General features: G+C 29.4%; 2 protein-coding genes across 5 annotated transcripts; one reads left to right on the top strand and one right to left on the bottom strand.

Moving 5' to 3' along the window:
• Window positions 1–321: 321 nt before the first annotated feature.
• Window positions 322–15,360, top strand: LOC126836463 (CCR4-NOT transcription complex subunit 1-like). Of its 2 annotated transcripts, none has more exons than XM_050569914.1 (43): window positions 322–459; window positions 528–703; window positions 2,019–2,234; window positions 2,315–2,489; window positions 2,561–2,665; window positions 2,749–2,903; window positions 2,987–3,289; window positions 3,402–3,587; window positions 3,654–3,781; window positions 3,889–4,129; window positions 4,254–4,364; window positions 4,424–4,582; window positions 4,843–4,961; window positions 5,176–5,423; window positions 5,485–5,709; window positions 6,726–6,904; window positions 6,973–7,097; window positions 7,927–8,119; window positions 8,224–8,421; window positions 8,509–8,646; window positions 8,731–8,910; window positions 8,984–9,211; window positions 9,287–9,421; window positions 9,490–9,607; window positions 10,247–10,473; window positions 10,539–10,679; window positions 10,743–10,898; window positions 10,969–11,109; window positions 11,187–11,396; window positions 11,473–11,670; window positions 11,738–11,889; window positions 11,959–12,234; window positions 12,305–12,419; window positions 12,510–12,638; window positions 12,697–12,933; window positions 13,001–13,147; window positions 13,214–13,348; window positions 13,487–13,732; window positions 13,840–13,995; window positions 14,069–14,321; window positions 14,581–14,713; window positions 14,799–14,933; window positions 15,060–15,360. In XM_050569914.1, the coding sequence occupies exons 2-43, from the start codon at window positions 602–604 to the stop codon at window positions 15,142–15,144; spliced, it is 7,239 nt and encodes a 2,412-aa protein (XP_050425871.1). In that variant the 5' UTR covers window positions 322–459; window positions 528–601; the 3' UTR covers window positions 15,145–15,360. The 2 variants fall into 2 exon arrangements, with proteins under 2 accessions (XP_050425871.1, XP_050425870.1); XM_050569913.1 differs by having other exon boundaries at window positions 322–462.
• Window positions 15,361–17,552: 2,192 nt separating this feature from the next.
• Window positions 17,553–21,702, bottom strand: LOC126836594 (DDB1- and CUL4-associated factor 7). 3 transcript variants are annotated; one of them, XM_050570148.1, is made up of 9 exons: window positions 21,303–21,702; window positions 20,120–20,242; window positions 19,893–20,034; window positions 19,706–19,804; window positions 19,341–19,463; window positions 19,143–19,266; window positions 18,917–19,068; window positions 18,724–18,841; window positions 17,553–18,636 (listed from the first exon to the last, which is right to left on the bottom strand). In XM_050570148.1, the coding sequence occupies exons 2-9, from the start codon at window positions 20,224–20,226 to the stop codon at window positions 18,464–18,466; spliced, it is 1,038 nt and encodes a 345-aa protein (XP_050426105.1). In that variant the 5' UTR covers window positions 20,227–20,242; window positions 21,303–21,702; the 3' UTR covers window positions 17,553–18,463. The 3 variants fall into 3 exon arrangements, with proteins under 3 accessions (XP_050426105.1, XP_050426104.1, XP_050426103.1); XM_050570147.1 differs by having other exon boundaries at window positions 17,554–18,639; window positions 21,224–21,702; XM_050570146.1 differs by having other exon boundaries at window positions 17,555–18,639; window positions 21,303–21,701.
• Window positions 21,703–21,823: the final 121 nt, after the last annotated feature.

Genomic DNA, 21,823 nt, shown 5'->3' with positions numbered 1-21,823 from the left:
AGTTAGTTTCGTTTACATGTTTAACATGTAATGGTCGTTCTCGCCATCTTGGCAATAATTAAGTGTAGTTGAATTATTGTCATTGTTATAACGTTTACGGTTAATTCAAGTCAATCAAGTGGCTTGCTAGGTTTTTGTTAACATTTTACATATTGTTATCACACTTTCAAATAAACCATAGCGTTATCACTATTGCAGTGACGCTGGAGGTGAAACAACATGGTAATTTCTTCCAAGTTACCTCCAAACTGCAATCAATATAGCGCTAGGCGCTAGCGGTCGGCCGGCCAAAGCCAAAGGGATTCGTGATTGTGGAACACAGTTGTCGCTGTTGTACACTTGTCTATGGTTGTTCGAGTCACTACGCACTAGTCAGTTATGCCAGTAAAATGAAAGTCCTCATAACGGTCGGCGGAGGGTCGATGGAGATTGGAATTTTCTGCGCTTTTGGAATACCATGTTGTAATAACTTATCTGTCCCGTCCTTTTTCGGCTGTTCTCAGTACTGAAACGTTATAATTTTTTAGCAAGCTTCACGGCTCTGAACGTCCAAGAGAGCTTCAAATTGTATTGAAGCTTTCGAAGCAGCATTCATGGAACTATGAACTTGGATTCTTTGTCTTATACATTATCACAAATCAGCTTTCTCGTCGCTAATTTGTCAAGGAAAAATTACACTTCTAGTGTTCAAGAAATATTGAACGTAAGTCAGAACTTTTGGTAATTATCATAGTTAGATATGTTTTTTGGCTTTTGACATATCTTTTTACGCCATCGTCAAAAATTGATAATATAAAAAATGAATTAACAATGCATACGTTGTCCCTCGTTACAGTCCAAAAACATATTCATGCCTTAATGTTGTTCCATTAACCGGAGAAGTTTTTTATTATTTAGAATGTCTCTGGGCGTTTTATAATTGAATGCATATTTTTAAATTCATTTCTAGTAGCTTTCACCCCCCGTAGTGACACTGTGCACCCTCTGCGAACCTTGAAACTAATGAAATATTTTTCATGTCTGCTTAATTATATGTTTGTCTAAGTGGCTTAATGACATATTAATTTTTTGGGTTACTAAGTTATTTTTTCTGGACAAAACAACTATGTACAATTTAAAAAGAATCTATATTAATTTGATTTCTATTTAGAAAAACATGTTATTATGCTGATATAAATAATAAAACAATATTTATTTCAATTTACTTATAGGTAATAACATTTTTTTTTTAAAGTACCCATTTTTTAATCATTTTTTATTACGGAGTTAGGTATAGGCAATTATTATTAAAATCTTAATTTAAAGCTTAAACTAATTATTAGTTTATTAATTATTATAACCCATTTTTAGTAGTTCATTAATTTTTTGGACTACCACCAGCATCTTTGACAGCGATTTAACATTATTTTTTAATTTAAATAGCTACACAGAATAAGTTTATTAGGTCTATGGTTGTTTTAGACAAAAACATGTGTTATGAAATCAAAAGGTAACAATATTTTGTAGACAATGTCGTATCTGATTTGGAAAACAAGTTATAGCTATTTAAAATTTTTTTTTAAATGTTAAATATTAGGTTTATCAAAAAAAGGATATAACGTTGTCTCCAAAATCTTGTCAGCTTTCATTTTAATTGAGGTATTTATGCTCTAAAATCATCACAAACCGAGTAAAACGCATTCTGTGTAGGTATTTTTTGATGCTATAAAATTGGGTGAATAACGTCCTCTTAATTATGGAAAATTATATTACATACAATATTAGTGGTGCAGTTTCAACACTGGTATTATTCAAGGCAAATTCATGTTTTTGTATGAAATTGAGTTTTATTTTGAAATTACCCAAAAAATGTAGGTCATTTATTCTACTAATTATTTATTTTATAGTCTTCATAATATTTTCTAAGATTTTAGAAATGTGTAGGTTATAATATTTACAATTGTGAAGCTATAGGAAACACATTTCCTCTGCATTCAAAACAAATTATTTTATTTTTGTGAATGTTGTTTAATTTTAAGGCCATCCAATTACAAGGATTTGAAGTTGATCGACATTTACTGCGTTGCTTACTTTCTCATATAGATTTGAGAGACAGTGAAGGACCACGAAGTACATCTCATAAAGATTATTATCAAGCTCTACTTTTAGCGCAACAATGTAAAACTCTTTTGAACAAGCCCTCGCTTTTTTCAATTTTGTGTTTTGCACTAGACAATCCACTTGCTAATTCAAAAGTAATTAAAGTTTTAAGTTTTGTTATCATTATCTTTCACAATTTGATTGTATTTAAATTGTTTTTATAATAAATCTTTAGCTATTGAAACCTTCGATAAAGTTTTTCATACAGCTAAGTAGGCTTTTACATCTAAGTCCTGTACAAGAAGTGGTTTTTGGAATTGTATGTTTGGAATCAGTCAACTACTCCACATATGCCTTAGAGTATGTGAAACAAAAATTACCAGAACTAATTAAATTCTATATTAATTTAGGTATGCAATATAATATTATTGTTCAATTATTTTCAAGTTTAATTGTATTGTTGTTGTTTTCTTTTTCTTAGAAGACCATAGTAATCAAGTCACTGAAGGGGGATTGCATGATTCTAGTCCTGAAGTTCTTCATTTAATACTATGCCACATATTTTCTGTCACCAATCGAGATTTTGGTATGATAAGAGTTGTTTTAAATTATTTAATAGAGCATTATTTCAGAACATTTTTTTAAAATATATACTACATTTTTTTACAGGTATTAGTAAAGAAGTAAAGAATAGTTTGTTGTTAAACTTACGTCGTGATTTTCCTTTAGAGGTTGCCCCGGTTTTATTGGCTCCTTTGATATATTCAAATAAGCCTGACCACCCTATGGTTAAAATGGATCAAGAAACAATTAATATTAAGATGGTACCTTTTATTTGATTTTTGATTGTAGTCTGCTTATGAAAAACTGCTTAATTATGAGTAATATTAATTTTTATTTTATACAGTTGGATACATCGTTAGCCGATTTCATGATGGAAATAGGCTACTCATTTTGCGTTTCAAAAGATGAGTGCAAGAAGAATTTGATGTCAATTATTGCTGGAAATGATGTGACATTCGTTTTTGGCCCAAAATCTATTGCTAATGTGTTAATAATGATGATACGTAGTCACTCTGGTTTAGAAACACAGCCACTCTTGTCCTTCTGGGTGGGAGATAACCGTATTGATTTGAGTGATTTGACTACTTCTAACGCTAATTTAACTACATGGAATGTTGAAGCATTTGTGGGCGCAGTTCTAGACGTGGTAAGATTTACGTTATTAAGTTATTATAGAAATATTGTTCAACATTTTAAGACTCTAGAACATCTGACTGTTATATTGCTATTTACATTTTTTTTTTTTATTTGTTATTTAGAATCCACTTTTATCATGGACAGAGGTAGTTAAAGAATTAGATCAGTCTGACTTTATGATTAAAGATAGAAAAGGTTTAGTCCTGCTTATTACTACTCTTCGTCTTGCTTTGAAGAAACAAAAATTCCTCAGAGAAAGCTTCCCAATTAAAATGTTTTATTACCAGTGGACAAATTCTGACTCACAGGTAAGTTATCCATACTAAAAAAAAAAAATAATTTAATAATATTTAAAATGTAATATGTAATTTCAGATGTCCTTATTACAATATTGTCTTCAAAATTCTGATATATTCTGTTTTAATGATTATCCTTGTCGTAGAGTTAATGTTGACTTTTTAAATGTTAGGCCGGGTACAGAAAACCAAGACATAAACAATTGGTAAAGTTATAGTATACGTATCTATTCATTCATGAATATCTACTTTTATAAATTATGTACCATAAAATAATTTTTTAGTTAATGTTCCTTACTATTTATGTTTAAAGGCGTTCAATTGATTTAGTCGATGCATTGTTTGGTTTGGCGGAACGAGGTCATTGTTATGAAATACAAGATTGCTTGAAGTATCCAGTTCATAATTGTCCTGATATATTAGCTCTTGCTCTTATACAATCCAATGAGCCTCTCAATATAATTAGACATGAAGTTTTTAGTGTTATTTTCTCAATTTTCCTTGGAAACCACAGCAATTCCGATATTGTTTTAAATCGTGCATGGAATCATCAGGTATTAAAAATGTAATTTTAATTAATGTCAAAAAAAAAAAATATATATATTACTTATTTTTTTATCAAAACATTAATTATTTAGTTTAAAATCCTTCATTTTGTTCTAATTATTTTTATTCTAGAACACAGGGCTTAAACATACTTTAGCTCAGTCAATGTGTGACTGGTATATGCGAAGCGATTGTGACCATGTAAAACTTGCACGAATATTAGATATAGCACAAGACCTAAAAGTAACAAAATAATAATTCAATGTTTTTTTTATCACTAATTTTTTTATTTTTTTTTCTAGGCATTATCATTTTTACTGAGTGTTCACCAGTTTACCTTTATTATAGATCTAGCTTGTTTAGCTTCTCAGCGTGAATACTTGAAATTGGATAAATGGCTTTCAGATAAAATTCGCGAACATGGTGAAAATTTTATTGCCTCGTGTGTCAAATTTTTACAGGTAAATTAATTATTTGTTCATTAGAAATTGAATTTTTTTATAGATAAATATAGATGTATGTTTTTTTATGTCATTTTTTTATTAATCAAAACAAAATTTGAATAATGTGATTTTTTTTTAAATTAATTAAATTATAAATTATTTGATTAAACTATAATTCAACTTGTTGTATTAAATATTTATAGGTGTAATTTATTGTCTGTTAGTTATGGTAGTTAGATAAATGTATAATAATTTTTCGTGTAATATGTTATGGCCAGAAACGTTGCCCTCAACTAACTGGATATTTAGCTAAAGATGAGAATTTCTCAAAATATACAACGTTATCATCTGACACTGTTTTAACAATGTTAAATTGCTTGCGAAATATAAACTCAGGGTGAGTCTTTTATAACAAATGTCTACTTTGTTGTTCATTTTGAAAAAAAAAATGTATTTTTAATGAATTGTACATTTATAAAGGAAAATAAAATACAATTTTAGATTGTGAAAGTCAATTAGTTTTTTCAATTTACAAAAACTATTAAAGTATAATATTATATAATAACTGATATTTAATACTAACAGTATTAAATTTTTAATATTATTTACAGAAACATTACTCCAAATTTGTTAGAAGCTATTATGATAATGGTAACAAATTATACTAATATGTATATGACCAAAGTGCCACGCATTAACCCAATCGGCCCCCCACCAACTTTAATACGTCAACCACAACATCTTCGTACTATGGAAGCATCATCTTCCCAAATATATGTGAACCAGTTGTCAGGACTTGCTACTAGTCTTACTAATATTGGACTCAATCCTACGTCAGGCTCTGCGTTTACCTTACCAGGTTTAAAAATCACTCATTTCTAGTCATGCTCAATTTATTTTGTTTAAATATATGTGTCTAGTGTCATTGGGACATTTAATTCAAGCCCCTATTTCACCATCTCAAAATATGTTTGGGAATCCCTCTGGATTTAATAACTTCTCAATTATGACATCTCCATCAACAAGCGTTCAATGTACGAACATGTGGAGCCATTTAAGTGTGCCACCTAATATGATGAGTTGTATGTCGCCACTACCAGTTACTACACCAGCTATTACACCACCTACTAAACCTATACAAAATTGTAAGTACAACATACGTACATATAGTATAACAGGTAAACATGTCAATTGTATGCGGGTTTCTCGCCGTAAAGAGAGGGTTCTATCATCTGTAAGTCTAAAATATAACAATAGGAAGGTACTTCTGGACATCGATAATTCCACATATCATTACAACAACGACAATTCCACGTATCTACAATTTGGCAACTTTTCAGGGGAAGCAAGAAACCGTTTTACTTTGATTTGAAAAAAGTAGTTTTATTTATTACATATTTGTACAATGTTTATCAAATTTTAAATAGTTTTTTCTCATACTTCATACTTAAAGTATGAGAACTACTAAATTATCAGTCATAATAATTTGGTAATTATCAAATTATTTACGTTTTTCACAGTTAAATAGTAGATACGCGTTATTACATAAACGTGATTTTTGAGGGAAATAACCGATTATATGAAAAAAAGTTGATAATATAACATGTCCGCAAGGAGATTACGAATTATTTTATGTTAAATACTCATTTTTGATAAAATGTTAGGTACGTGCTATTGTCCTTAGTGTAGCGATATATTGGGTTGATTTGATGTTTTTATGCATAATTATTTTTATTAGTTTAAGGCATTAGGGAACGCATAATTTGCTGAAAATGTTGACTGGTCGACAACCACTTTTGGATCATTATTATTAAAGTTTTCGTAGTTTAAACCTTAGGGTAGGAGGTAGAGTGCGGTAGATAATGCGTGCAGATAAAAATAACTGTATGCACATTACTCAACTGCACTCCACTTCCTGTCAACCGTCACCCATACTTTTAAATGATTATAACTTTTTAACGAATGAACAAACCAATTTTTTTCACCAATTCTGTTTTTTTTAAAATTATTTTGATTATAATGGTTATTTTGAAAAGTAAAATAGTTAAGTGCAATAATAAACGTGTTTATAGTGCAAATGAGTATAAATTAATTTTAAAAAAATCTTAAAAATATTCACTAGAACAAAAGTTATTTTAATTGTTGAATCTTTAATTTCTAGTTGAAAACAGTATGTTTTTGGATAACATATCAGATCCAATGCCAAAAGAAATAGAAGACGAAGCTAATAGCTACTTTCAGCGTATTTATAGTTTGACGCCTACTATTGACTCATTAAGTATTGATGGTGTACTAGACATGTTAAAGAGATTTCTCGAGTCGTCTGTTAAACGTGAAAAGGTGACATATATTTTAGTTTAAAGTTGTAACACTATGTTTAATTTTATGATCTATTTATAAATGTATAGGATGTATTTTGCTGCGTGTTAAGGAATTTATTTGACGAATATAGATTTTTTCATGAGTATCCAGAAACAGAACTTAATATAACAGCCCAATTATTTGGCGGTGTTATACAACATGGTTTTATTGTGTAAGTGCTGTACAAAGCTTTAAAAAATTTAATGAAGTGTTGTGTGGCAAAGTCAGCAATCTAAACTTTTTATAAAGTTTCAAGTTTATAAACATTTTTGTACAATTTTGCATGCTGCATTGACGGCTAACTCTGATATTATTTCACTAAGATAAAACGTTTGGTACTACCAGTCCTTGGCAAAGAGAGCATTCATTCCGTTTATAATAAAGCAGCAAAGACAGCATTCTCCATTTCCGTATCAAAGGGATTTAATTAATATACAAGTATTCAATACTCGTTTGAGTATTTTATAAATATTTATTTAAAAAAATGAATTCTGCTGTGCGAAAATGTATTTTACCTAAGATGCTTGGTATGTCTTTCAGTCCAGCATGTCTCTCGAAGTGGTTTTTTTAAAATACATTTTTTTTGTTGACTATAGCTACAAATCAAAAGGTTTGCGTATTTTCCTGTTTGCGCATATTATAGGGACGCATTTAGTTGTTGAACGTTACTATACGCAATACCAAAGTTCTGTTTTCATAGTTTCCATTGCAAAATAACAATCTCCCCATGTATGTTGGTAGCTAAAGCCACAATACAGCATATCACATCCTTTATTATTTATTATTCACATTCTACTAATTCGGTGACCACGGTTAATAACATTAAACAGCATTACAACAAACTATTAAAAATAAAAACAAAAAAATAATGTAATACAGGTTTTTTAATTTTATTAAAAAACACTGCGCTTTTAGATTATCGACTTTGTCACGCCACGTCTCACTGTTCCAGTATTTTTTATTATTATTATTTATTTATATATAAATATATTTTTTTTTAGAAATTATAAAGTTCTATGTTTAGCTCTCCGTTTTGTTTTGGATTCCTTAAAATCACCTCCAGACACAAAAATGTATAATTTTGGAATAATTGCGTTGAACCGTTTTAAAAATCGATTGAAGGATTATCATCAGTATTGCACCCACATTGCAGCTATTCCTCATTATCACCAATTTCCTCCGCATCTTATTGAGGTATTTTAATAACAATACGTTTTTTATTAGAAAAAAAATTCATTTTTTTCTATTAGTATCCACATAACAAAAGTATATTTTATTTAATTTTGATTTTTTTTTAGTATGTAGAATATGGCAAAACTTCTCAAGAGCCACCACCATCATCTAGACTTATAGAACAGACTGAGATGGTACAAGGGCCAGTTACAGGCGATCAACAGAGTTCAGTAAATATTGCTGTTAATACCACGATAGCCTCAGGGATACCAGCAACAGTAAATATGAGTACGAACTCTTTAAATGCTTTAAAGCCATCAAGAGTAAGTATTTACATTGAATTATTTAACTTTTTTTTTAATATTGATACTGTTTATATATTTGTGTAATTTTTTTTTTCTTTCATGTAGCCTTCGTTTGCAATTATTCCATCTGTAGATTCATTACTTGACACAAAAAATAAAAACATTATCATTCCACCCGAAAGCGTTCAAGATAAAATAGCTTTTATCTTTAACAACTTGAGTCAAGTTAATGTTCAAGTAAAGGTAAATTATACTTTAAAGTTACTTACAATGTTACACCACACAAAAAAAATGAACTGATTTAATAATTTAATTACATATTTGTAGTGCAACGAAGCCAAAGAAATTATCATTAATGATTATTTGCCGTGGCTATCTCAATATCTAATTATGAGACGAGTCATTATTGAAACAAATTTCCATGCATTATATTTAAATTTTGTAGACTGTTTTGATAATGCAAGATTTAATTCTTTGATTATGGAAGACACTTTAAAAAGTATAAAAGTGAGTTGAGTTTTCAGTTAAATTAATAATTTTTTGTTATGAGTAAAATGTAAATGTATTTAACTTTTTTCAGGTGCTGTTGGGCTGCGCTAAAGATTTGAACAATTTTTCAGAAAGAAATTTGTTAAAAAATTTAGGCCATTGGTATGGGATGATTACAATAGGAAAAAATAGACCCGTATTGATGAAAGATGTCGACCTTAAAATGTTGTTGGTTGATTCGTACAGTAAAGGTGTTAAAGAATTACTATATACTGTACCATTTATAACAAAAGTTTTAGAATCGTGTTCTAGAAGTAGAGTAAGGGCAAACAAAATATATTAATAAAATATTTTAGTTGATTTCTTTTGATTTAAAAAAAATATATACATCTAGATATTTAAACCGAAGAATCCTTGGACGATGGCTATTATGAACTCTTTAGCTGAACTTCACCGTACTCCTGCTTTAAAGTTATCATTAAAGTTTGAAGTGGAAGTACTTTGTAAAACTTTACAACTTAATCTCATGGTAAAAAAAATGGTTTTTTGAAAATAATTCTTTTTAAAAATATTTTCTTATTGTTTGTATTTTTTAAGGAGTTGCAGCCTTCTTGTATACTTAATAATCCTGAATTACAAAAGAATCCGAATGAGAAACCAATTACTGATGTTGAGGAAGTGCCAGTAGAAGAACAGATGGAAACAGATATTCCTGGTATGTAACGTAACTTTAATATTTATTTAATATAGTGTTTTAATTACAATAAGTACTATTATTAATATGCTTAATTTATTATTTCTTACAAACATTATGTATATTTAGTATAATATATATTTTTAAGTATTGATGTATTAAATAATAAATAATAAAGTTCATTAGGTAAAGTATTTTAAGTTTTATTTAAAATTTCTGGTAAAAATATAGTGACACAATGCGACATGATTAATAAATTAAATTAAATAAAAAACAATTGATATTTTTTTGTTTTATCTAAAACAAATAATTAAATATTGCCTATTATTCGTTTAAAAGTAAAAATTATTCCTAAGTAATAATTGTCACCTTTATTTTACTTTATAGTATACTTCTAAAAATATTAAAATATATTTAGATTACTACTAATTGTCAGTAAATAAATTATTCATATCTCAGCCATTTTGTGCAGAACTATATTTTAAAAAATCATACTATTAGGAATAGTATTATGATAGCATTTTTTATTATGTCAGTTTTTCAAACATTTAATTAAGATTACATTTTTTTTAATAGAAGATTTAAATTTGAATACTTATTTTAAACCTATCTTATCTCTTAAATATTGTTTATTTGTTAAACAAATGCAATTTTTTGTAGCGATTATGACTTCCGAAATGCAACACACAAAGATCGCTTCAGCTGTACAATCAGTGTTTATATTTAATGATGAGATGGTTACTGAAATAGTGGCATCTGGAGGAATTAGAACACTTACGTCATCTATTAGTGAAATTTCACCTTCACCTATGATCGACGATAAATATAACCTTTCAACTCTTGAAAATGCATCACTGATGTCGCCAATTATTGCTATTAATACTCTAGTAAATAACACACACATTAAATTAGTCTACTTTAAGCTTATTTTTAAACATTTTTTATTTTGTAGGTACCACGATTTGTAAAAATACCAAAACTTAAGGGTTGTGTATGGGCAGCTGTCCACCGAACAGTCCGAGATTGGATCGAACCGGTAGTGCAAAGAACTGTTAAAATAGCTGCCGATACTACTATAGCTATTGTCAAAAAAGTAAATTAATTAATTTAATTTAAATGCTAAATGATAGGGTTTTTATTAAAAATATGTTACTAGGATTTTAGTATGGATCCAGATGAATTGCTTATGAGGAAAGCGGCTCATTTATTTATAGAAAAAATAACTTCGTCAAACGCATTGGATAGAATTCGGGAACACGTTTTGTACACGTTAAATTTAAATTTAAAACAATACTTTATAAGTGTAATCGCGGTATGTGTATTTTGTATAAACAAATTGGGTTTGAATTAGGTTTTTAATTTAAAGTTTATTTTCATTTCAGTCACCTAAACAAGCCCAGATAGAACTAATTGACAAAGCATCTACTATTTGTGCAAATGATCATTTAGGATTGACATGTTCTTTTATTCATCAAAATGTATCTCAAAAAGCAAAACTTGAAATTGACGACACTTTAAAAACAGTAAGTTCGATTTATATGAAATACTATTACAAATGTTACCTGATCTCATTATTATTATTAACACCTACTTTTTGTAGGAATATGAAAAGTGCAAAATGGAATCGCGTCGTTATGCTGGACAAGATGTAGCTAGTAATCAAGCAGCTCAATTCTTACCAGATTTGCTTCGTAACAAAGTTAATTTACCAACTCCTCAGGTGTTAGACCTTTATGACGAATACTCAAAATCTATACCAAGCTTTCAACCATTGGACCAATCGGCAATTGCATTATTCGTGGCCAAGAATGTCAGTGTTATCAGTGTTTAAAATGTATAATAACATTACACATTATTATTTATTTGTATTTCCAATTTTTTTTTAGAGTAACCCACCCGATGAGATGACTATTATTTATGAAAAACTTATCAATGATGTTGAAACACTTTTACAATTGTACTTGGCAAATCAACGAATTCTTTCTAATTCAACACAACCAACAAACTTGCATAGTGTATTGGAAGCATTAATATCATTGAGAAGAAGCCGTGATGTTGTTACTGCAGCAAATGTTGTCAATAAAGTAAAAACAGCGTAATTGTTTGTTATACATGGTTATAATTTGTTTATTATAATTATTTGATTTCAAGGTTCTCGAGAGCTTTTTAGACGGTTTAAATCCTACTGCAAATCGAGATTTGGATATGACAATCAGATATCGTGACACGCTCCTTAATATATTTAGGGCATTTCAAGATCCTCGAGCATACAACATACAGTGGACTAACAAAACATTGACCAAGTTGGTTTTTGTTCATTCACTCTCAAGAAAATTTTTAATTAAAATGCCTTTTTTTATTCTTTTAATTAGGGCTCTTATTGGAGCTAGAGATGATTTGCGATACAATCTGGATGCAATTGACATACTGATTCGTGCTGGTATGGTGAATATGACTATGTATGATACGTACTTAGCTATGTCTATGGAGAATGGAACCAACTATGTCGCTATGGCATATGTTAAACAATTTTTGCAAAATTATTTAATCGACAATCGGACTAATTCTCCAATTACCCAACAGCATTTACAATCGTCAATCGATGCTATAAGTTCAATTTTGCAAAGTGGTCTCACTACACCCGAGGGGTATATATTTATTATATTATTAGAATTATACAATAATAAGTATTTTTGTGTTATATTGTGTTTGTTATAGACTGGCAAGTATTCTTGAAGTGATAAGACCGTCGCATGCAGAAAGTGATTCTATAGATAGACTGACAAATAATAATAACACATCAACACTAAAAATTCAGCATGGAATGTTACGAGTTAGTGTAGATTTTTATTACTACAAAATTAGATTTCAAAAATATTCGTTGTCTCTTTACATTAATAAATAATTGAAAATATTTATACAGGGAAGAGATGTTGATGATCCTCCTGGTTTGCTTGAAAAAACTGAATATTTACTAAAAGAATGGTTGACTCTTTATACCAGTTCACCAAATAGAGATCCTGCGAAAACATTTAATATTTATATTCATCAAGTGAGTTATTACTGTTGTGTTTAAAAATTTTTTTCAACTACATGTTTTGTCTGCTTAGATGAACGTTCAAGGAATTTTGAAGTCCGATGACATCATTACTCGTTTTTTCCGACTTAGCTCCCAGTTGATAGTGGAGTTATGTTATCGTCAACTACCAGACTCAACTCCGTCTTCGACAGCAGTGCGGACAAAACTTTCCAACACTATCGATGCCTATGTAAACCTCATAGTGATGTTAGTGAAACATTCTGGCGATACAAACGCCATAACTATCAAAACTAATCTTTTAAATAAAGTAATTACACAATTTAATTTTTTATATTCCCCTTAAAATTGTTTTCTATGTATAAATATATTATTAGGTACTTGGTATTATTGTTGGTGTATTACTTCAAGATCATCAGCTACAAGGTCCCGGTTTTTATCAATTGCCATATCACAGAATGTTAAGTATGCTCTTTCTTGAGTTGAACACACCGGATCCAGTACTAGAATCAATCAATAGCGCTGTAAGATTGGATTACGTAGAAATAATAAAATTAATAGTAAACTAAATTTTATTATTTTTGTAATAGACATTAGCTGCCTATTGCCATACTTATCACCTACTTCGACCTAAGAAAGTTCCTGGTTTTGCTTTTGCTTGGATAGAATTGATATCTAATCGTGTATTTATTGGTCGAATTCTAAGTTTAACTACACAGGAAAAGGTAAATAAAATATAACTTAATGTAATTATAATAGAAAATATATATATATACATATATATTAGATAAGATGGAAGTAAACTAACAGTATTTTTATTTTTCATATGAAATAATATATCTATATGCTTTTGATAAATTTAGCGGCAGAACACAAATGATCAAAAGCAAAATACCGATGTCCAAGGATGGAATTTCTATGCTCAACTGCTCGTTGATCTGTTAAAATACTTAGCGCCATTTTTACGAAATACTGAGCTAGCTAAACCTGTTCAGTTATTATACAAAGGAGCATTGCGAATAATGTTGATATTGTTGCATGATTTTCCAGAGTTTTTGTGCGAGTATCATTATGGATTTTGTGATGCCGTACCGCCCAATTGCGTTCAGGTTTTGTTTTCTTATTTGCCTTATCCTATACCATAAGTGAAGCTTGCCAAAAATAATTATTTTAATTCTGAGCATGTGATAAAATAATTTTTAACAAATTTTATTAGATGAGGAACTTAATATTGTCTGCTTTTCCACGGAATATGCGCTTACCAGATCCGTTTACTCCGAATTTAAAAGTAGATGTTCTTAAAGAAATAGCAATATCTCCAAAAATTGGTCCAGACTTCCAAAGCAACATTCAACCTCAAACTTTCAAAAATGTAAAATACTTAACATACGGTATGTTGCGGTGAAATATTGAACATATTGTAATCGTTTTTGATTATTGTATAGAATTTGGATTTGTATCTAAAGACACGGTCTCCAGTTACTTTTTTGTCTGACATCCGTTCTACTTTGCAACAAACCAGTGTCGAACCAGGGATGCGTTATAATTTATCACTCTTAAATGCTATTGTTTTGTATGTTGGGACCCAAGCTATACAACACATTAGAAGTAAAGGTCAAGTGCCTAACACTTCAACGATTGCACATTCTGCACATATGGACATATTTCAAAATTTATCAGTGGACCTTGACAACGAAGGTAAATACCAGTAATATAACAAGAATAAGCACAGCCATGCTACTGGTTTAAACATAGTAACATATTTTGCAAGTGATTGAATATTTTAATCTAACTATAATTAACTCTTTTGGAGTGCTAACATGTTCTTCTGCTATGATGATGCAAAATTAAAAATACGCATCACTTGATAACGACTGGACCGAATTGGCTCCCCCTTGGACGAAGCCAGAGCAACTCAAAGAGTTAATAAATAAAAAATTTAATTTTTTTGTTTTAGGTCGATATTTGTTTTTAAATTCCATGGTAAATCATTTACGTTTTCCTAACAGTCACACACACTATTTTAGTTGTACCCTTTTGTTATTGTTTGCTGAAGCTAACAGTGAAGCTATTCAAGAACAAATAACACGGTTAGAACATTTTATATTAATCAACGTATAGAGTAAAATTGGTATTTTATTTTAATATCAATATTGTTATTTAATTATGTTATAGAGTACTTTTGGAAAGACTTATTGTAAATAGACCACATCCTTGGGGCTTGTTGATCACGTTTATTGAATTAATTAAGAACCCACTTTATAAATTTTGGGACCACGAATTTGTACACTGCGCACCTGAAATAGAAAAGTAAGTCAAATTGGTCAAGTATTTTTTAAATATTTTATTATACGTAATTAACTAAACATAGTGTTCATAATATTAGTGGACAGAAATAAATGTAGGTACTTGTTAATGAATATTATTTTTTTATAGACTTTTTGAATCAGTTGCTCGTTCTTGTATGGTCCATAAACAAACAAGCCAGCCACCAACTTTTGCCAGTATGTCAAGAATGTGAAAATTGAATAAAACGTTTTAATTTAATGTAATATATGTATGTTATTTCCAATACTTGATTATAGTCAGTTAAAAACCAAAGAAAAAGAAAATTTTATATCTGTATTAATTTGTAGTGTAAAAGTCATGTAATTATCATTTATTCAATTTTGTAAGTTGTAAAATTTAAGAGTGTTGTATTTAAAGTGTAGTCATTTTCTTTGTACTCATATATTATATAATATTTTAAGTTCCTATTATATAAAACTAAATATTTCAATTAACCAAATAAATATTTCCTAAAATTATATTTGTTTGTTATGAGTATCTATGGACATTAGAGTGGAGCAAAAAAAAAATCTATCTTCAACATTTAAATGGGATAATCCTGCTAACCTTATATTATGCATAAAAAGACACTGAAAATTTAAGATAAAAAAAAAAAATCTACTGGTTGTTCAACGACCGGAAGACGGACCTGAACATTTTTTAATACATAAATTTTAATTGCATAAAAAATGTTATTATAGAACATACTACCTAAAAAACATGTAAAAGTTCAAAAAAAACTAGTCATCATTTTAATACAAATAGCTACAAAATTTTATAAATCATTAAATTATTACCAAATTACCCATTATTTTTTTTTATTTGCTTCAATTATTATTAATTCACATTCATTTTCTTCAAAAGGTTTAAATAAAATTTCATAAAATTTTTAAGAAAATAATCAAACATTTTAGTCAGAAATTATTAAAAGTTTGAAGTCTGCATCTTTATTTTGACACCCTCCCCTTGAATATTGCTTAGCGACGGCACTGCAAATATTGTTATTAGCATTTCTAATTGTAGTATTTTCGCCATACCTATAGTTTACATATTTTTGTTAATACGTCATTAAATTTAGTATTATGTATATTATGACTTTTAAGCGATAAACAATTTTTTCACTTATGTTAAAAACATATTTTTTTGGCAGTTCGAGAATAGTGCCTCTGGGCTCTGTTATACAGGGTGGGGCGGAGCCGACTGACGAGTTTTGAAGGGCTATAAATAACGATTAGTAGAACTTAGAAAAAATCTGTTTGTTTTATTAAAATCAGTGTGAAATCCCGTTTTTTAAGTTATGTTTTTAAAATTATGCCTCCAAGATGGCGGTTGTCAGGAGCAATAAATTGCTGTAGCCGATATTTAGTGTTTACTCATCGATCTTAGGATCTGTAAATAAACAGAATTTTCTATACTAAGCTGAAAATAACCCACGGAAACTCCATGAAAGACCATTCTACTCCACTAAAGTGACAATGTCCCAAATTGGGAAATACTGGGTCCCGACTTGGGGTGATCGGCTGGTACTTTTTTGAGGAGGACAACAGGGCTGTCACTGTCACTTCGGCGCGATATGTTCTAATGTCGGACACTTAACTGCAGCACTGGTTGGAGGAAATGGATAAAGAATATGACTTGGGGGATGTATGGTTTCAACTAAATAGGGGCTACAGCGCACACAGCTCAAAATTTGTTAGTTTTTTATTCGACAAATGTTCCCTGAGTGGTTGGTATCTCAAGGGGTGACGTAGGCTGGCCAACACGCTTTCCTGATTTTAGCATGTGCGTTTTTGTTCCTCTGGGGCTTCCTTAAGGATAAGGTCTTCAAACATCGTCCCTATACCTTAGCAGACCTGAAGGAGAGAATCACTGAAGAAATCGTGGTCATACCCATATTAAATGTGCCGAAGATCGTGGGAGAACTTCGGAAATTGCTTACAACAATGTATTGCTAATGACGGCCTCCATTTTGGTGATATCATTTTCAAACCGTAACAATAAACTCAACAATAAATAGCTAATAATTTAATTTGTTGATATTATTGTAATATCTTATTACATTGTCTTGTATTATTTCAAGTGTAATACACATTTTTCAGCATGACGTTAATTTTAGTGTACGCTAAAATTACAAAAGAGCTACACGTTTTTAACATAAGTGAAAACATTTTTTAAGCTCTTATGAAACAAATTACCATCAATTAAAATATGTTTAAAAAAATAAATTAGTTGCATACATTTTTTAGTATGTCATAAAAAGTATAAAATGCATAATTTTTTTCAAAGTTAATGACTACATGATTCGCAACCAAATTCTATATTATTATAGACACTATAAACTAGCAATTAACTTGTATTCAATTATCGACAAACAAAATATACTAATATAATTATTATCTGTCAAAATTATTTAAAATTATTACCGAGTTAGTTGTGTGCTAAAAAACATCTAGTTTACAATAAATGTTAAAAAAATTACTCTCAACTATACATTTTAAAAAGACATTATAATTATTTCATTATAATCTAGAAATAACTTAAACAACACTTGTGGTTATGTATTATAAAATATTTAATTTCATATTACGTATTTTATTTCATAGATTTAAGCACAGAAAAATGTATAGGTACATTGCCAACTTAGTATAAAACAAACACAACTACTTTTCAATAACTGATAAACATAAATTGCAATGCCAACAGTGGCTCATTTTATTGTTTATTAAATATAAACATTTTGATCCACTCTTTAATAATATAAACACTACAAATTACAATAATAAATAGTATCGCATTTTTATAAAAATATACGATAACGTAATAATTAATTTATACATAAAAAAAAATCACAATTGTTAATAGTTCCAAAATATTATTATAGTTTGGTAATTATATACATTTCGCATATATCATAGACGACACTAATATATTTATATATCATTTGTGTTAATGGACACCACTATAAAAAAATATTAATTAAGTTAATATAATCTATTACAAAAAAAAAAAATATTAGTTATTACATATAATTATACTATAAATCATGGAAGTCTTATTCTAGTTTTTAATATTTGATAAACCAGATGTCTATAAAAAATGATACATTATTATTCCTAACAATATGAGTATTCTTCTTCATGAATATATTCAAGCTAAAGAATTGTCTAAAAAAAAGACCGACACACAATAAGCGTTATCAAACTAAAATTAATTTTTACAATGGATGTCATATATTAATTATTATTGATTAGAATTTAAGAAAAAACGAAACAAGAGAAGGTAAAAATAAATAAATAAATAAATCACACTCTCGTAAATAATTTCTAACAAAAACAAACAATCCAATAAAACCCAGGTTATATATACTATTAATATTATTATTAAGATCGTTAATGAAGTCATGCATTTGCTGTTAATTTCTCATGTGATGTATGGAAAAAATGGGGAATAATGAAATTAAATTTAATAAAAAAAATCCCAATAGTACGCATATAATCCTTGCATCAAAATTATTAAACGCGTAATATTTCTAATGATTTGTTGTAACAAATTGCTATCCAGTCCGGCTGAGTAGCGCCCCACTGTATTTGATTTATTTCACCTTCGGCAGCGGTGTAAGCCAAAATCGGATCTTCAATGGCTCTAGGCATTTGCTGAATATCCCAAATCAGTGCCTGGTGATCATCTCCTTAGACAATTAAATAAGCATTTTAAACATTATCATTTATAAATATCAAGTCATTTTTCCTGTTAGTAATGGGTAAAAACATACCTGCAGTACAAATATGGCATGATGAATGCGGGGCCCATGCGATACCGTTAACACAGGCTCGGTGGTTGTTCAATCTGGCTACTGGTGTGCAAGGCACCCTGACATCTAGTATTATTACCTACAGTGATAATAAATTATAATGTTAAGAAATTCTAGTTGGAAATAAATAATCTATATTTTATTGTTCACTTACTTCACACGCGTCCATTGCGACAGTTGCAAGGTAATTGGGATCTTGCTTATTCCAAGCAAGTCTGAGTAACGGGGAGTGTTGTGGGTCTTCGTAGATAATAGTTGAATGTTCGAGATGTCGCAGGTCAAACATTCGTACGGAACCATCGGCTCCTATAAGGTTTTTTTTTTAAATGTCAAATTAATTGTATTATAATTTTATTATCTGGTGATTAAAATAGTCATACCAACTGAAGCAAACATATCACGACCTCCACCAGCACGACTAAAAGCTATATCATAAACTTCTTTATCATGAGCAATGAGTTGGGTTTTTACGTGCCCAGCAACTGAATTAATTCGTCCGACTATCTGTAAAAGAAAAATGTAGAAACAATTTTACCACAAAGCATATGTTTTATGGTTAATTGTATATATTTAATTACCTGTGTTGTTTCAAGACCCCAAATTGTACAAGTTGTATCGATACTAGATGTACCAATTAAATTTGGATCGATTTCATTCCAATCAAACGATGTAAGTGGCGCACAGAAATCTGAGTTTTTATTCTTAAAAAAAGATAACAAATTAATTATATTTAGTTAAGTTACAATATAATAATTGTTTGATCCCTATAATACAACAGTAATTTTCAATAAAAGTAATAATAATAATATAATATTATAAGTAATAATAAGTCTATACATTTAATGTGATTGTGACAATATAAAATAAGTAATAAAACTTAAAACCAAAACAATCATAGTTTTGGTGTAAGAATGTATTATTATTGTTTATTCATAAAACTTACGTTATTTAAAATACATTCTAATCTTGTTTCTGGTTCACCAGCTCTCCAAATTCGCAAGTAATCACCACTAGTAGCTAATAAATCTGGAAACACACCTTTCTAAAGATACCAAAAAAAAAACAATAAGAAAATGTACAAAGATAGGACCAACAAATAACCTTCAGTTATTATTAAAAAAATAACCTACGCTATCAGGTATCCACATGATTTTTGTTGTAGGGTAAGGATGATCAAATGTACTCTTGGGGCTAAATTCTGAAACTTCTTCATCTAATGATACAATTTGAACTTTATTATTATATTCTTCTACAAAACTTCCAATTGCCAATCTGTGAAATTACAAATAAATAATTTTAAAGTTGTATAACCAATAATTGAATAGTTTATAGATACAAAATAGTATTTAGTTCTTACCGAAACCGTTTATCTGGGCGTACTGACCAATTCATACTGTACAAAGGCCACGGTGCTTCATATTTGTAAATTTCTTTGCGCTTGGGTGTGGATCCGTGAACTGCCATTTTTCTTAGATTATACCTTTAATAAAATTAAAATAAATAAAGTCTCATAAGCGTTTACCTTATGCTATATGGCTACACTAGATAAGTGCAACACATTTTCTATTATATATATGGGTCAAAACATAAAATACAAATGAACTATGGAGCGACTCCCTTTAGATTTTTTTTGAAATTACTTTACATGTCTATCACAACGAGAAGAATGTTATTAAATTTTTTTTTGATTTTTTGTTCAATTATTTTGGTCATGGTCGTAAAAAGTATTTAATTTTTTTTTATGGACACTTCTTTTTATAATTTTTTTTAGTATCTTATCTTTAAAAAAAAAAATTAAAAATCAGTTCTTATGTAAAATAATTTCACCTTTCTGAAATAAATATTGATTTTGTGTGTAACAAAAAGTCATTAAAATTTAGTTTAAAAAGTTTATTGAGTCTAAAAAGTTGTTTTATTTTCGCATGGCATAAAATTTGAAAATTGTTTTAATATTTTTTTAGAAAGCTCAGATAATTTTACATAAAATGTGTTAATTTCAAACTGAAATGTCCATAAAAAATAAAATTTCATAGAAAAGTCGAAAAAATAGAAAATTATCTTTTTTTTACACATAATTATGTCAATTATTTTTATTACTGTGGTTTGTTTTTACAACTTCTGTTTTTACAATACATACCTACTTAGTAACTTTAGATACGAATGGAAGTAAACACTCCAAGTAACAAAGGAACATATTTAAAACAAGATATAAGATATAATAAGATAATATAAATACATATATATTGTTGAAGAATTATATTCCATTTTAATGACTACTTTTTGAAATATGTGTATAACTTTTAATGCATACCTACTCTACAAATATTATGTAATCAGCGTAAAAACACTACAAGATGACATAATAAAAAAAGGGTGTCCGGTAAAGTAAATTTGTTCCGTTTCTGAACTACAATTTATAACTAAGTTAGATTTAAGGTTTAAAGGGTCAAAAATTATATACCTAACGTTTTCTGGCTACGTGTCTGAAACGTAAACACGCATGAAGACTTATTTACAGTTTATTGTTAGTTGGCGCTTACTAATAACGAGTATGTGTATGTTGTTAATCTTCTTGGTCGCTCGAAGGGTTTGTTGTCGTTTTAAGTGTTCACGCTGTCCACTGCAATGCACATTATGGACTATCACCAATGAGTTGGGTCGGCACTAGCATTGTTGCTGGTAGTGTGTTTCTACCGTGTGATATACTTGTCTTTGTCCGTGTGTGTGAGCGTCTTTCCAACAAATAAATGTATTGACTTTACTTTTGGCCGTTTCACCTAGTCTATTGGCGATCGCGCACCGACAACGAAGTCGATAATAGATTACGGTTCCTCTTCGCAAGGACGGCGAACAACAAACACAATATTACAAATATTTATAATATCAAAAACCTTGCAAAACGTAAACAAACGCCGTGAGCTTGATAGCGGCCGCTGCTGGTACTGAGGCTCGGGCGCTGGGCGCTGTGCCTGGGCCAGGGCCGCGGTTGTGGTCGGAGGGTAGCGATGGAGGCAGGCTCAACGACCTCCATGTCGTCACCGCGGTATCAGTTGGTCGACCA

The sequence above is a fragment of the Adelges cooleyi genome, unplaced genomic scaffold, assembly GCF_023614345.1.
Source record: "Adelges cooleyi isolate 19-005CV unplaced genomic scaffold, UGA_ACOO_1.1 ACOO_flye_CR_arks_rails_tigmint_CR_PRNA_247, whole genome shotgun sequence".
Lineage (NCBI taxonomy): Eukaryota > Metazoa > Arthropoda > Insecta > Hemiptera > Adelgidae > Adelges > Adelges cooleyi.
This window is presented reverse-complemented; position numbering and strand designations above follow the sequence as displayed.